Source organism: Atractosteus spatula, chromosome 19, assembly GCF_055471065.1.
Source record: "Atractosteus spatula isolate fAtrSpa1 chromosome 19, fAtrSpa1.hap1, whole genome shotgun sequence".
Taxonomy (NCBI): Eukaryota; Metazoa; Chordata; class Actinopteri; order Semionotiformes; family Lepisosteidae; genus Atractosteus; species Atractosteus spatula.
The window spans coordinates 14,659,128-14,674,745 of NC_142724.1; the positions used below are offsets into that span (position 1 = coordinate 14,659,128).

General features: G+C 42.1%; 1 protein-coding gene across 7 annotated transcripts; it reads right to left on the reverse strand.

Moving 5' to 3' along the window:
• Window positions 1–225: 225 nt before the first annotated feature.
• rprd1b (regulation of nuclear pre-mRNA domain containing 1B) lies at window positions 226–15,212 on the reverse strand. Of its 7 annotated transcripts, none has more exons than XM_088937582.1 (8): window positions 14,394–15,212; window positions 11,561–11,690; window positions 10,961–11,154; window positions 8,356–8,406; window positions 7,441–7,559; window positions 6,670–6,796; window positions 5,441–5,616; window positions 226–2,357 (listed from the first exon to the last, which is right to left on the reverse strand). In XM_088937582.1, exons 1-8 carry the CDS (start codon window positions 14,542–14,544, stop codon window positions 2,208–2,210), a joined length of 1,098 nt encoding a protein of 365 aa, XP_088793708.1. In that variant the 5' UTR covers window positions 14,545–15,212; the 3' UTR covers window positions 226–2,207. The 7 variants fall into 7 exon arrangements, with proteins under 7 accessions (XP_088793708.1, XP_088793706.1, XP_088793707.1 ...); XM_088937580.1 differs by having other exon boundaries at window positions 7,441–7,562; XM_088937581.1 differs by having other exon boundaries at window positions 8,356–8,409; window positions 14,394–15,189.
• Window positions 15,213–15,618: the final 406 nt, after the last annotated feature.

Sequence of the window (15,618 nt, forward strand, 5' to 3'; positions counted from 1 at the left end):
TTTCAACTACTTTGAAACTACTTTTTCAACTACAGCTGTGGCTCCCCATTACTATGGGCATCTCTGGTTCAAGTGCAACAAAGATATACAACAATATGTTGTAATGTGAATAATAAAAAACTTCTACCTGTACAGTCTGTAAGTAGGATCATAGGACAGAACATCCAAAGTAAATCAATTCAAAGGGATGACCATGGACACAAGAAAAAGAAAATGGCCATTTGAACATTTTTAAATACCAAGATGGAGTCCACTTTAATGATTTAAATATCACCAAAATTTAAAAACCAGACACTTGTGAATTTAAATCCGTATATGCCTTTTGTCTTTAGAAACAGAAGTTTAAAAAGAAACGAGGTATCAAATTTAACATGATGCCTCCTGTATTGCATTAGCACACATTCAAACCTTGCAGCAAGTGTTGAAAAGTCCCATGTTGCAGTGAGCCACTGGTATTCTGGCTCTGTACAGTGGACTGACTGGTACCAGATGTTTTTTGAGCGAAGTGGAAAGTCCACAGTCAACTGCTCACCCAGACGCAATTTTAGGTTTGGAAAACTTTATCTCGGCAAACAGGCATGGTTGAGTTTCGTAACATTACTCACATGCCATCCGAAAGCAGAACAATCACTTACCGAAGAATCCCTCACACTCAGGATTCGCCGGACTGCAAGGATGCGGTTGGGCCAAGTTAATTAGAGCAGGCATTTCAGCTTGATTCTTTTTTTAAATCATCTGTGAAAACCTGGAATTTGGGGGGGGAATGTGAAATACAAGCCACCACAGTGCAGGAAAGCTTTACATCAGCAGCCTGAATATAAAAAAGTTGTCTGGTACCATTGTTCTGGACAACTATTATTCGCCAGTGTTTAAAACTCAACAAACCTCTGAAGTGGGTGAGACCCATTCAGAAGTGACAATCAAAAGCCGTTTTATTACAGAAACTCTCAGCATGCTAAATGAAGTATGCTCTCTTCAATCTACTGTTACAATCATTTTTGGTAGTTCAATGTTAAGATGACATGGTTTCATTTAATAAACACAAGAACTAAAGTAGAACTTATTGATATGAGAGATCTTTCACTGCAAATAATGAGCAGACTTTTCCTTTTTTAGTCTAATGTACTAGACAGCTGTAGTTTCTCAAAACAACAAATCTCTAAAAAATAGTCTCAGCACAAGGCTTGCCAAGCTTTCTAGCAATTACAGCGCAGGTGAAGACTGGTATCATACTGTGCAAACATCAGGGGGCTAAGTAGAGATGACTGGATTTTGTTTTTATATTCTTTTAAAGACACACTTTGAAGACCAGATACTATTTAATGGCTGCCCTGCTTACAAAACCAGTAGCTGAACCTTTCAGACCTTTCTAATTATTGTACATTGAGACCTATATGGATGTAAACTGGGAAAGGTTTTTATCTAAACATTCAGGTCCATCATGCACTTTTACCGATAACCCAGCATGTATTATGAAAAGGGTAGTGCTACCAGCAACTTAGTTTTCATATTTTTGCTTATCGATTGAAGAAATTTCAGTTTTGGGCTACAATTTTAGAAAAGGCGCAAATGAAAATCTCATATAGCAGGGTCATTTACATTCTGTTAAGGAACTCTGGGTCTACAATAAAGCACAGTGCTGCTAATTGAACAAAAGTTTCCTCCATGTAAAGCTTTTATAAAATATTAGCTCAGAGGAAGCCTAAAATCCCAGCAGCCTGGACTCACACATCTTTTCAGTAAGCTTAAAAGCTCTTTCAGAGTCAGAGCTCTAATTTATAGCACATCTCTGAAAATACCAGCAACCACCTCACCACCTGGCAGATAAATAAAAAAAACTACAAAACTAAGAAAGCTTATGACAAACTTTACTACCCTTTTTAGGGGGTGGGGTGAAACACAAGTATCTTATTAGCATTTTCATATAAAAAAGATAAAATTATTCCCCCGGCTGCTGACGGATTTTTTTCCAGTTTTTTTAGCTGGTGAAGCATGTAATAATAGCTTTGAGAGTCTGTGCTCCCCTTTCCCTCATAGGAACTTTCTGAAGCCTCAGTGCGATTCTCCCCACTTTTCTTGACAGGGACGTCGGCAGCTGTTCTCAGGACACTCTTTCTCAGATACCAGTCAGTTGTAGCTGAATGTTGCTCATTCCAGGGAGGGAAGCAGTTCCTGTGAGGGAAGAGGACCTGAACGGACAGCTTTCCTCAGTCCGTGGAGAAGAGGTCGCCGGCGGAGGGCAGTGGCGCCAGCCCTCCCGTGACGTTGGGCAGCAGTGAGAGGTCTGGCAGGCTCTGGATGTGCGATTTCAGCTCCTTTCGGACTTGCGTGACCCTGGCCAGCTTCTGTTTGTACTCCTGGAAGACAAGAAGCAGACATGAGCCCCCCGAGGAAGACCCGGGGACACTGAGTGAGCGCCCCGAGGAAGACCCGGAGACACTGAGTGAGCACCCCCAGGAAGACCCAGAGACACTGAGTGAGCGCCCCCAGGAAGACCCGGGGACACTGAGCAAGCGAGCCAGCGAGCGCCCTGAGGAAGACCAGGGACTCGGAGAGATCACCCCAGCGAGCACCCTGAGGAAGAGCAGGGACTGGGAGCGAGCGCTCTGAGGAAGACCAGGGACTGGGAGCGAGCGCTCTGAGGAAGACCCAGGACACTGAGCGAGTGCCCCAGCGAGCCCCCCGAGGAAGACCGGGGACTCGGAGAGTTCGCCCCAGCGAGCACCCTGAGGAAGAGCAGGGACTGGGAGCGAGCACCCTGAGGAAGAGCAGGGACTGGGAGCGATCGCTCCGAGGAAGACCAGGGACTGGGAGCGATCGCTCCGAGGAAGACCAGGGACTCGGAGCGATCGCTCCGAGGAAGACCAGGGACTCGGAGCGATCGCTCCGAGGAAGACCAGGGACTCGGAGAGTTCGCCCCAGCGAGCACCCTGAGGAAGAGCAGGGACTGGGAGCGAGCGCTCTGAGGAAGACCAGGGACACTGAGCGAGCGCCCCAGCGAGCCCCCCGAGGAAGACCAGGGACTGGGAGCGAGCGCCCCGAGTGCTAGGACTGGACAGGAATTCAGCGGGATAAATATTTTCTCACGATTCTGTAGCAGCAGTTGATTCTGGGTATTCACAAAACACTTGGCACCACCACAAAATTGCACAATAAAGTATAAATAACAGAAGAACCTGTGATAATTTCACCAGCTCAAAGACATTCATGATAATACGTATCACTGTAAAGCTGAGCAAATATTCTACTTGTCAGTATTCTGAGTAATAGTGAGTGGCTCACAGAGAGGTGGATGGAAACCATTAATTTCAGTGGCAACTTACATCTTTCACAACAGTTTTGTTTGACAGAAAAGCTTGACACTCCCAAGACACTCCCTGTGCAGTATTTCAGAGGAATACCCCTACAAATTCTTAGGAACTGAATTCCTATATTATCTGTGTTTATGAAATATGAGGCTCTATCCAAAACAGACTAAAGACTTTATTTAATTAAAGTGATTGCAAATGCTGATTTTTTGCAGACTTTGCTCTGGTTCACTTTTAACACAAAAGTGAGTCAGACCAGTCAGGAATGCCATTAAGAAACAGGCAATCACAAATTTCATTGTTTTGGTGCTAGCTACAAATGTGAAAGTCACTAACGTAAAGTAATAAACTAGAGACAAACTAACCTTGAGTCCAGCAGAACTCCTAACATTGTATCCATAATGCCGTTTCCTATGCCACATCTCTCTCACACAAAATTCTGCAAAACAGCTTCTGCTTACTTACCAGTCAGTGATACTTATATAAGAATTTCACAAAATGTATAAATTGAATACCTAAAACAGCAATGTGTTAACACCACGCTACTATCTTTCAGGTGTTTTTTTAATCCTGTTAACATCCTTTGACTGTTTCTGTTTTGCAGTTAAAGGAACTGCAACTATCAATTACAAAAACTTTTCCAGCTGATATTCACTTATCATATTGTCAATATCATACATTTTATATACAGTGTTTATAGAAAGTATACACACCCTTTCCAAAGTAAGACATTTTGTGGCCTAACAGCCTGAAATCAAGACAAATTACATCAACATTTATTTGACCTTTATTGACACATAGCAACACACAACCTCCAAGTCAAAAACAAATGTTAAAACAATCTGAAAGTCAAATCAGTCAAGACCATCATTAAGAACTGGAAGGCTTATGGCACTACCATACCTTGCCTAGATTAGGTTGTCCTTCCAAAATGAATGACCAAGCAAGGAGGAGACTGATTAGAGAGGCCTCCAATAGCAACTGTGAAGTATCTGCAGGCCTTTGAGCCAAACGTGTACGTGTACGTGTGCGTGTGCGTGTGCGTGTGCGTGTGCGTGTGCGTGTGCGTGTGTGTGCGCGCGTGTCACAACAATATCCCAAGCTCTCTCAACCAGTCTGGGCTGTATAGGAAGGTGGCTAGAAGAAAGTCACTACTCAGAAAAGCCTCTTTTCAAGTCTGCAACACAGCACTGGGGAGATTCTAAAGCCATACAGAAAAACGTATTGTGGTCTGACGAAACCAGGACAGAATTTTGCCTAAATGCAAAAAATACAGAAAATCACCCAAAGGTGCAATTTATCCCATTTTTTAATGATTTTCAGTTGCAATTCTTTTTCAGAATGTTTGAACATTAGTTTTTCACTTGGAAGTTGTGTATTGTCTTTTTTTCCAGGCCGTTAGGCCACAAAATGTATTACTTGTAAAGGGTGTGTAGACTTTATATAAGTACTGTATGTATCATATAACACCAGCTTCAGAGCCTGTTTAACTTACATCTGAGTTCTGTAGTTTTCTAATATATAATCATATGGTTGAGCATTATTTTGTGTCATATTTAACAAAACGCTTGTCAATATATAGTGTACAATTAGTGTGGTATTTTAAATAATTCTGGTTAATAATGATAAAGTCACTATTAAACTGGTAAACTGTATTCAAGAGGACAATTAATAAGTTTTCTTACAATGCGATCTAGTCCAGATGTGATGAATGCTGATTGCATTTTAAAGGGAAAAATGTTCCTGTAAAACAAACACTGAAAATGTAAACATAACATTGTAAGTAATACTGCACAAGGTAAAAATTTTAAAGGAGACATGCTGAAGCACTATTCAGAAATGTTAAAGTGTAAAGTGGCAGCTAACCACTGGTAACCCTTAGCACTAGAGCTGTGAGCACCTGTGAAATCTGCTTAGAAATGAAAACTCATTTTCATCAGCTATGAAAACATTCCAGTATCTTTAAAAATGAACAGATTTGATCGAAGAAAAGAAAAACTATTAATCCCCTGGGTTGGGCAGAGGTGATACTGGTCTCAGCGGCAGGGTGAGAGACTTCTTCTAATATTCCATAAAAATTGAAAATGACCCTAAAAACTTGTGAGGGGAGAGAGGAGTGGACGGTCACTCACTTCCAGTTTCTTCTCGCGCTCGGTGAGGACGTCCTTCTGGTTGTGGATGTACTCGGTCAGCATGCGGGCCAGCTGCCGGCGGTCCTCCAGCTCGGCCGCCAGCCGCCCGTTATACTCAGCCAGCAGGAGGCAGGCTTCGTCCACTGTCTTCGACAGCTTCTCCGCCGCCTCCTTGTCTGGGGACAGGCACAAAACACTTCAGCAAGGGAGGAGAGCAGAGTAATGAAGCCAATTCATAGAGGGGGATTATTAGGGGCCATGATTAGTAAGGGCCAATGGGAAATTTTGGCCAGGACGCCGGGGTTACACCCCCACTCTTTTCGAGAAACGCCCTGGGATTTTTAATGACCACAAAGAGTCACGACCTCGGTTTTACGTCTCATCCGAAGGACGGCACCTGTTTACAGTATAGTGTCCACGTCACTATACTGGGGCATTAGGACCCACACAGACCGCAGGGGGAGCGCCCCCTGCTGGCCCCACTAACACCTCTTCCGGCAGCAGCCTTAGTTTTTCCCAAGAGGTCTCCCATCCAGGTACTGACCAGGCTCACACCTGCTGAGCTTCAGCAGGTTGCCAGTTGCGAGTTGCAGGGTGATATGGCTGCGTTAAGCAGCTTCTAAGCGATTATACAATCTCGTCACCCTTTCAGGAACCACAAGCCCGCTCAAAGGAAAGATCTTCTGTGCGAGTTCCTCCTTCCACATGTTTAGCTTTCTCTATTGTTTATATGGTAGTATCATGTGTATAGAACAACACTTCAGCACCTTTAACTGAAGCTGCTAAGAGCAAAACTTGCTTCAGCTATTGCCTCATTTCTCTTAATAGCACACAAGATCGACTCATTCAGGACTTAAGCCAGAGATGATGACAATTCATCCTTGGTAAACCCATCCAATGTTTCCTCTCCCTGTACTAAAGCTAGCACTTTCTGCCTCACTTGAAACTTATGGGTGATAAACAGCAGCATGATAGAGGGGATGGGAAAGGGAAGCTGTTGCAACTAGCTATACTGTGTAAAAGCAAATTCACAACTGTGTACAAAAGTAATGGGACCGTGCAACAAAACAACAGTGCAAGGCAAGGTCTAACTGCATACTAAAATCAGGAAGCATCACCGGGAAATAATAACTGAAACAAACAGAGCTCTGTAAAAGACACAAAGGGCATGTCTTTGTTTAAATAGCATAATATTTTAATGCACACATTTATTTCCTCTGCAGCCTCACCTGTGATCTTCTCGAGCAGGGACACATCCTGCACCTCCTGTGGCAGCGAGGCAATCTTCTGGCGGACAGCTGCATCCCCAGAGGCCGCGTTCTCCAGGTCCTGCAGGGCCTTGATCAGCTCTTCTGTCTGTGCAGGAGGACAGGGGAATCAGCAGCCAGTACGGACTGAGAAAATGCATCATATTACTTATGGGGGGGGGTAAAAAGATCTTATTAAATCTGCAATATCAACACCTCTAGCCAATAGATTTGCTAGTGATATTTTCTGGTAATCTAGACCAGGAGTCCCAGTGCTGGTCCTTGAGTCCCACATTCCTGCTGGTTTTTGTTCCATCTGAACTTTCAGCTGTACAGTTATCTTAATTAATAGAACTAATTTGAACTGTTTTATCATTTTCAGTGCTTAAACATGTTAAAAGTTGCATTTGAGCTGTTAAGTGCCTTGGGGGCAAACTTGTTGTGAAAGGCGCTATATAAAATAAACTGAATTGAAAACTGAAGCTGCGTGAAACACCAAACTTCACAGTATGTTCCGAGTCAAGTAACTTTCTAGAGCAGCTAAGGTTTCAGTTAAGTAATTAAACTCTGGAAAGCTGGAATGAACACCGTCAGGTGTGTGGGCCTTCTGAACCAGGACTGGGAACCTCTGCTCTGCACTGAAACCCTTCACTCAGCTCCAGAATCGATGTCTGCTGGACCCTTGGCTGACACCTGGTGGTGAAATTGGCAAAGTAACCATGAGATTCTAACGTAAAAAGCAAAAAGTAGTACCAGCAGTGGCCCTGCAGTGTCATTCTCCTGTGGAGAGTAATGGCCTCGGTAATCATCGTCTTCCTCCTCTTCTTCCTCCTGGATTTTCTGATAAGTGCGCTTTGTGGCTTTTCTCTCCTCTACTGCAGACACAGATAGCACAAAGAAAGCAGGGTGAAGCCGAGCCAGCAGTCTGAGCTCAACTTACAAAATTTTCAGGATGCAGAGTCAACTCAAACACAGAATGATACTTAATTCCTTGTAAAACATTCTTCTGTCAAAATAATGCGTCTTGTCAAATGCTGCTTAATTCATAAATAAGTAGTTTTTTTAAGATGAAACTTTTCAACATGTCTCTAATGCAATGTCTAAATGTAGGAGGTTTAAGACAATGTATATAAACAGTAATATTCAAAATGATCCCCTACTTTACCCTAACATCCCCTAATTGGAAACTTTTTTAGGGTAGGATGTTTAAAACCCTAAAAGGTTAAACACCTTCTGTGTTGCAGTTTGATTAATATATTTCACTTTAACTGCTACTGAAGTGTAGCAAACAGTGGCAGACATAGGTAGTAACCAAATCAAAATAGAGCAATAGTGCAAAACAAATACTGAGAATTAGAGATGGAAGGGGACACTGGGATGCCTAAACAGAAGTCACCTCTCATCCACCTTATCCTCGTAGAGGCTCTGGGCTTCATCCTGCATTCTGGGCAGAAGCCTTACGCTAAACAAGACTCTTAAGAAGACAGGTTCTGCACTATGAATTTGTTTAAGTGTGACAATGACACCGATTTAAGTGCATTTGAAGCAAGGAACAGCAGCTGTTTCAACCACGTGATTGAGTTAGTCTTATTAGGAAAAAGCCACCTTGAGCCCAGTACATCCGTTTTAAGTAACGGGTTAGACAACACAGACAGTGCGTTTCCCTACCTTCTTCAACCTTCTTCCGGTTTTGGTTGCGCTGGCTGTTTACTGCCTGTACTGCTGACACACAAACGGGATGACAGGGGAGGGGTGGGGGAGTCAGTGATATTTTGTATTCTATTGTATTTTCTACTTCTGAATCACTTCAGAACATGTCAGTGCAATTCAAAGTATAAATTCAGAACTACTGCACCTTCAATTTTGAAGGCTACAGTTGAAACGGTTACATCTTCTATCTGCTTTATCCAATATGGAGTCCTAGGAGAGTCAGAGAGTCATCCTGGCAACCCATGGGCGCAAGGCAGAATACAGTTGGAACTTAAGTCCACTTCTAGTTGCGTTTATTTTTTCTGATTCATTTTATACTATCCCAATTTCACACAAGCAATTACTAATCATCTCAGCACATCACTATGCCCTCTTGTGGCAGCATTTGGAGAACTGACGACAGTGCACTTTCTTCCAGTATGTTAGAGACTTCGACGTTTTAGCACGGAGTGCATCCCACGGTGCACTGCAGTATGGTTAGCATTGATCAGAGAAGTGCTGGTATCACTGGCTACACTGCAAGCTCACACACCACAAGCACATACCAGGGCTGCCGATGCACAGTAAACCGAATATCCTGGCTAGATTACGGACCCCCAAAAATAACAGCAACTGACCACGTGGGTGCTGCTGTTCATTTGACTTTTATTCAAATCAATCTGACATTTGAGCTCATTTGAACAGCAGGGCACTTTACTGAAGCAAATCAGAGTCAAGTACCTTGGGAAAGGGTGCAACGACAGTGGATTTGAACCCACACACCTCCAGTTTTGAATCCAGAGCCCTGAACACTACTCCACACTGCTGCCTCAAAGCTGCTGTTTGTCGAATCATGGACACAGTTGTCTAATGACATTAATGTGGCTCTTTAACAAAAGATGTGCATTTAACAGATATGCAGATTAAACAATCTGAAGCAATAAGCATCTAATTACGCTATTTCTATTAAGATGTTAAATCATGAATCACTGAAAATTCTGGCAGAGTAAAAATCAAATTAATTTTAGTAGTCAGCTACATCCATTTGGAAATAGCACCCTTGCCACCTGGCAGTTATGCCTTTGTATAGATAAATAAGTAAATTTAGCAGCTATTCTTTATTTAAAACATTAACTTATCCAAATTAAAGACACTGTAAAATTCTTTGTGAAGAAAAGGCAGTCCCCTTATTTCTACCCAGTGCACATAACTGTGCAGTGCAGCAAACAAATAGGATCTTTACTGATACAATGCTTGAGTACTGGGAGATAAAAGGTTAATTATCTTCTACAGTGAGGGACAATCCTTGCAAAAGAAAATCACTTAACTAAACATTACAAAACATCAACACTTACAAGAACAATATTAGCAAATGTTTAGTATTTTGGTAATAGCTCTTAGAAAACCCTGTTATATTATCCCCTTGACTCCTAGCTGCACAATCATCAGCCAACACCATATACCCACAGGCTATGAACAGGCTGTTCACAGTAACAGAGCAATGAGACATCTTTCAATCACGTCTTGCGGTTTCATATGCTTTATATCTTAGATAGATTTGGTGTGTGTGGTTATCGGTATTAATAACCTAAATAACTAAATCACTAAATCTGCCCAGTTTCTGTTCAACACAAGTGCCCATCCTGGCATACCTGGAGAGAACAATGGGTCAGTTGTTAATGGTATGCTCAGTAGGATGATACCAGAAAAATACTGATGGCCAAACAGTTTTTAAGCAAAACAAGTTAGGATTGTGAATCACATAACACTTTCACCACCAAAGAACAAGAAAATGGCAGTCATCTTAGTTCATATGGGAACCCCAATTTAAGATATGTTCATCCTGATGGTCCCACAAATATATCTATCAAGTCTGGCATCAATATAATTTTAGGTAGAAAGGTCAGCACAAATAGCTGCATTTCTTAGAATGGCTTAAAAACTGTCACAGGTATAAAAATTATAACCACAAACAAATTATAACTGCCACTTCACATCAATTAGAGCAGCGGTTCATAAGGAGATTGTAAAGGGGTTTGGAAAGACGCAGGTCAGGCTGCCATCTTGGTTGACATAGGCCACGTATCTCGTCACAGTTTTAATTGCTTATGTATCATCCACCACTGAAATTCATCACCCCCTGGGTCACATCCTGCACTACTGTTTCATTCGCACCAGGTCAGGAGGAGAAGGTGGGAAAACTGTACACCTGCCTAGAAAGAAGCTCTTCAAATACAAGCTGTTGCAGTAGGAAGCAGAAAAACTGCCTAATAACCTGAATAAGCTTCCGCTGTTTGGAAGCCTAAAAGTAAAAAGGGGCTCAGTTCAGTGTAACAGGACATGCAATGCAGCTAATAAACTAGGAATCAAAAACTGTTCATTTAGAAAACTGAACCCTTTGTTAAAAAGTAATAATGACCTTATGTAAATTACTTTAAATAACCACTATATGATATACATTTACTAAAAGCATAAAAGCCTAAACACTTTTAAAAGCACATTTCTGTCTAGTGCAATCACCCGGGACAAGGCCGAGGTGTGCGAAGGGCTGTGGTGGCAGTCGAGAGTATAAGTTGGTTCTGACCTGTGAGAGGACCTGGCTGGGACTGCTGTGCTCGTCTGGCTCCGGCCTGCTTACCCTGAGCTTTGTGTTTCGGGCTGTTGGAGTCCTCGATGGCCAGCTTGAGCTGCTGGATGAAGTCGGCACCATACACGCTGCGCTCCTGCCAGATGTTGAGCAGCCGTTCCAGGTGCTTCTTGCAGCCGTCGTCTGCTTCTCTGTGAGAGAGAGGAGAGGGTCAGGCACAGCCGTGGGCGTCCCAAAGAGACCGGTGCCTGATATTGCAATGGTTGCAAAAGTACAGAGTCCCTGTCCTTGGTTCACACATTTGAATTGGAGCAACTGACACTTAGAGGACACAAACATATCATACATTTTCTGCTTTATCTTCTATAAGCACAATTTGGTTATTGTTAAAACCAATCGGAAGCCAACCTGGAGGACAGATATAGCTACTGCACACACAGGCACATTGGAAAAAACAGCTGACTAGAAAGAGCTGAAACAGGGTACTTACCAATCCTGTCCCTCTAATTTGACATGCTGCAGCAAGACAACAGTTGCTTTGCTAAATTCTTTCATATTAGCACAGAAAGAGGGCCTGTGCTAGAATGTCTTGTATACCTTGCAACATGGGAGCAGGCGTCGACAAGGACAGTCTCAAATTCGCGCGTGAACTCAGGCCCTTTCCTCTTGCTGTTCTGGATAACATCATTAGCCAGGTAGAGGAAGGTCAGCTTTCTGCTACTTTTGGCTGCAAATCAGAGGAGAAATATAGGTCATCTTAAAATGCATTCATTTCACAAGACAAAACAAAGTGAGGAAACAGAAAAACATTTTAACGTAATCCAATTTTATGGACAAAAAGATTACAATCACTGTCCATCTGTGCAAGAGAAATGGGTGTGCAGAATTTTTCTTACTATTCAACCTGAAAAACTGCTGCACACTATCCTTCCATAATGATTCGCAGAATGCTTTTCACCATATATTTTCACTAAAGGGGTGCTGCTTTGAGTGGAAAGCTCAAAGGAATGTTAAAAGAGAGATTACATTGGCTAAATTAAGGTATCAAGTTAAAGACGAGGGTGAAATGAGCAAAGGTAATTCATACTCTGCATGGCAGTGTATCAAGTCAATGGTGGAAAGTCATAGGAAGGAAAGCAGGGGCATTAGTACAGATGGAAATTCAGATACTAGCTTTGTGATGAACTGAATCAATTTTAGATTTGGTGTACATGATTTTACTAGTGAACTCAATGTTTGTAGCAGCAGATCGTTTTATTACATTGAGCACTTTAAGGTTTATAAATTGTTAAGGAGAGGAAGAGTCCAGGTCCTGTTTCTGTTGGGGGTAGAGTACTGAAAAGGTGTGCTAGAGACCTCTGGGGCATTTTTTCCTTCATTTTCCAATTGTTATTAAACCAGCAATCTGGATCCTGGAAAGAATTAGCTGTGGTCTCAGTGGCAAAAGTCAAATCTTCTATTCCACTCAATTATAGACCAGTAGCCCTCACCTCACTGGTGACTGCAACTAAGATATTGTTTAATTTTGGTCTTGATTTTAATCTTGTCAGCTGGGTTACTGATTTCCTTACAGACAAAACTCAGAGGGTAAGACTAACAAGCTGTATTCTTCCACTGTCTTTCCCCAAGGATGTGTATTGTCTCTCTTACTCTTTGCTCTGTATACAAATGACTGTAAGAGTTATAACCACTCAGGACACACAATTACATTTGTGGATGACTCTTATTGTTAGTTTCCATGAGAGGAGAACCAGTGGAAAAGATTGATAAATGTACGTATTTGGGGACTGCTCTGGACTGCAAGTCCAATTTTGTGGCAAATGTTGATTCATTTTCCAAAAGGGCAACAGTGCCTATTTTTTAAGCAAGCTTAAGCGTTTCAGGGGTAATAATTTGTAATTGACAATGTTTTATCATTTTTTTGTAGAATCTTCTTTATGGAATCTGAATCAGGGGACAAACTATGGGAGTATTGTTAAACTATGTCCGAAAGTCTCTGGCGCTGATCTTTCAGCCCTTTGTCACTTCTATTAGTTATGAAATGCATATTCCATACTAGAGGACTTCAGAAAAAAAAAAGATTTCCCAGTTTAAAAACAAACAGGTTTAAGTTCTCATCCATACATAAGCTATGTCCTTGCTCAGCAGATCCTGTTCATGTTTATGTGAAATTGATCGGTTTCTTTATATTGTCTTCTGCTGTAAAATAAATTACCCTTTGGGGATAATAAAGACTCTACATATACACAATATAAGTCACAACATAAACCATTCTCAGGCATTTGCATACATATTTACATATTAGCCATCATAGACAGAGTTTTTCAGCAGGAGTAAAGGGAGCACACTGATGAGATAGGCTTTAAAGAAAAGTGAAAATCACTTTAATTTTTTAAAAAGAGATGTGTTGTGCTTTGTGTAGCTTTGTCCTTAACTTGCACTCATTCTACGCGCATAGAGAATATTTTTTAGTTTACACTTCCTATTCCCTATACAGACACTGAAGACATCCCAAAACGCTGCTGAAAACGCAAACAGGAAAGCAAGTGGAGGACATAATTCAGTGTAACACTACAACGCTTTGCATTTGCCAAACAGGAGGGAGAATTCAACATTGCTTCTGTCCTTATGCAACAAGCACGTTGCTTGAGTGAAAGCAGCTTGGCACGCAGTCCACTGCTCCCCTCAATCTGATAAAATAGTCAACCAGAGAGATACAAAAAGGTTTTTGTATTCAAATATTCGGACTCATTGGCGAGGGGGTTAGAATGAGATGATTAACACTCCACTAGAGAAGATTAATTGATCTGTATACTGAGAAAACCTGTAAAAGAAAATCACGTGTACTTGATCTCTCTTTTAACATTCTTATACACGGACTTTTGTTTCTTTTACATCTACTAATCTATTGGAATATTCTCAAAACGACACGTAACTGTATATTTCTAACACCTCTGAATAACTCAAATTTGGTTCTGAGTGTCCAATATACAATCCCTCACAAACGACCAAGAAAACAGCTTAGATCCCAGGTTAAACTTTACTTAGGCGCTACAGATCTTCAGGAGGATTCGTAAAACGAGGTATGAAATTAACACAACCAGCCTATTTGTTCCACGTAAAACAACTCCTCAGTTTAGATCGGGAGACAGCAGAGTTCCAGTTTTGCCCAACTGCGTCACTATTTCTTCATCTGACTCAGAAAATCAAAGACCCTGGCCGTTACTTCTGATGCGCAATTCAATGTTTGGAGCAGCTCCTCGGTTAACTCTTTCGACACCCGTGGACTGCGGAGGACTGGCAGTATGTCAGCTGTGTATTTGGTTTAAACGGGGTTGAAACGCGCACACATATAGCAGACTCTAACACCCGCCACACGCAGCAACAACACGGCGCCCCGATGTGTGTGACGAGGGTGGCTTTCCCGTACCTTTCTTCATCTCCCGGTGCCAGACGCGCACGATGAGCGGCGAGTGCTTTCGGTGGTGGATTATCCACAGTGACAGGGTCTGCACGCTCTGCTGCGAGTTACTCAGCTCCGACAACTTCTTCTCCAGGGCGGACTCGGAGAAAGACGACATCTCTTCTCCCCAGAACCTGGTACTCCCTTTTCGGCCGTTTTGGTCTTACTTTATTATCAGGCTGCACGAGAGTGCACTGGCATCAGTATCCGGGAAGAGGCATTAAGAACTAGCCGCAGTCCCGACACCCGGGAAAGCAAAATTCCCCGTGTAGCCCAAGTCAAACTGTTGCTATTAGTTTGCTTTCTTTCTAAAACTCCCAACTGAAATTACCCACTCACCCCCCCCGCATGAACTCAACTGACAAACTGTTACAGCGTTACTTTCCTGTCCCTTACAATCCAAAATAGCAACTGCCTTGATCGGACAATCGACAGACTTAAAAAGTGGAAACAGCTAAAAGCCAATACTTTTCATAAATTACTACTGTTACTAAATACACTATACATGCATCCAGACTTGTTTCCCCCTCTTATCTTGCTTCAGCAACTCTTTCCCCGACTCAACGAAAGCTTTACGGGTTCTTGCCTATAGTGCAATTTAGAAAACAAATTAGAAAATGACCTCCCGAACTCAGAACTTCGTTTCGGCTTCAGCAAAATTTCCAATAACAAACCATTATCAATAGGCTAAGGATTCCCCCCTTTCTTACTGTCTCCCCAAGTATAACGCGACAGTTGCTTAACTCTAGCAATATTGCTGTATAGTAAAAACAAACACCTGAATCTGTTGCCAACAAGATGGCCGTGTGACCTTTTACCCAGAGTTCATAGAGCAAACACACACGTGGTTAAAGAGAAACTAGCCACATTAAAGGTTTGGTTTAAACAAAATATGACTTGCTCAATATTACTGACTAGGACAGTAAGCACAACTGACACTGACCAGTAAAGATCCTTGAGGTTGGCGATTTTAGCTATCATTATAGCGATTGTGTCAGAAGAAAATACCATCTAAGTGTACTGCAACGTCAAAAAAACTATTTCATGTTATTATTAGCTTTGCATTATTGAAAGTGCACAGAAAAGAAAACAGAAGCGATGTCACAATATTTGCTCAGGAGATATACGTTTACACATCCTTCACCTGAGCTGTGACATATGGTATTCTATAGAGTCGAGGTGTCGCAGAGAA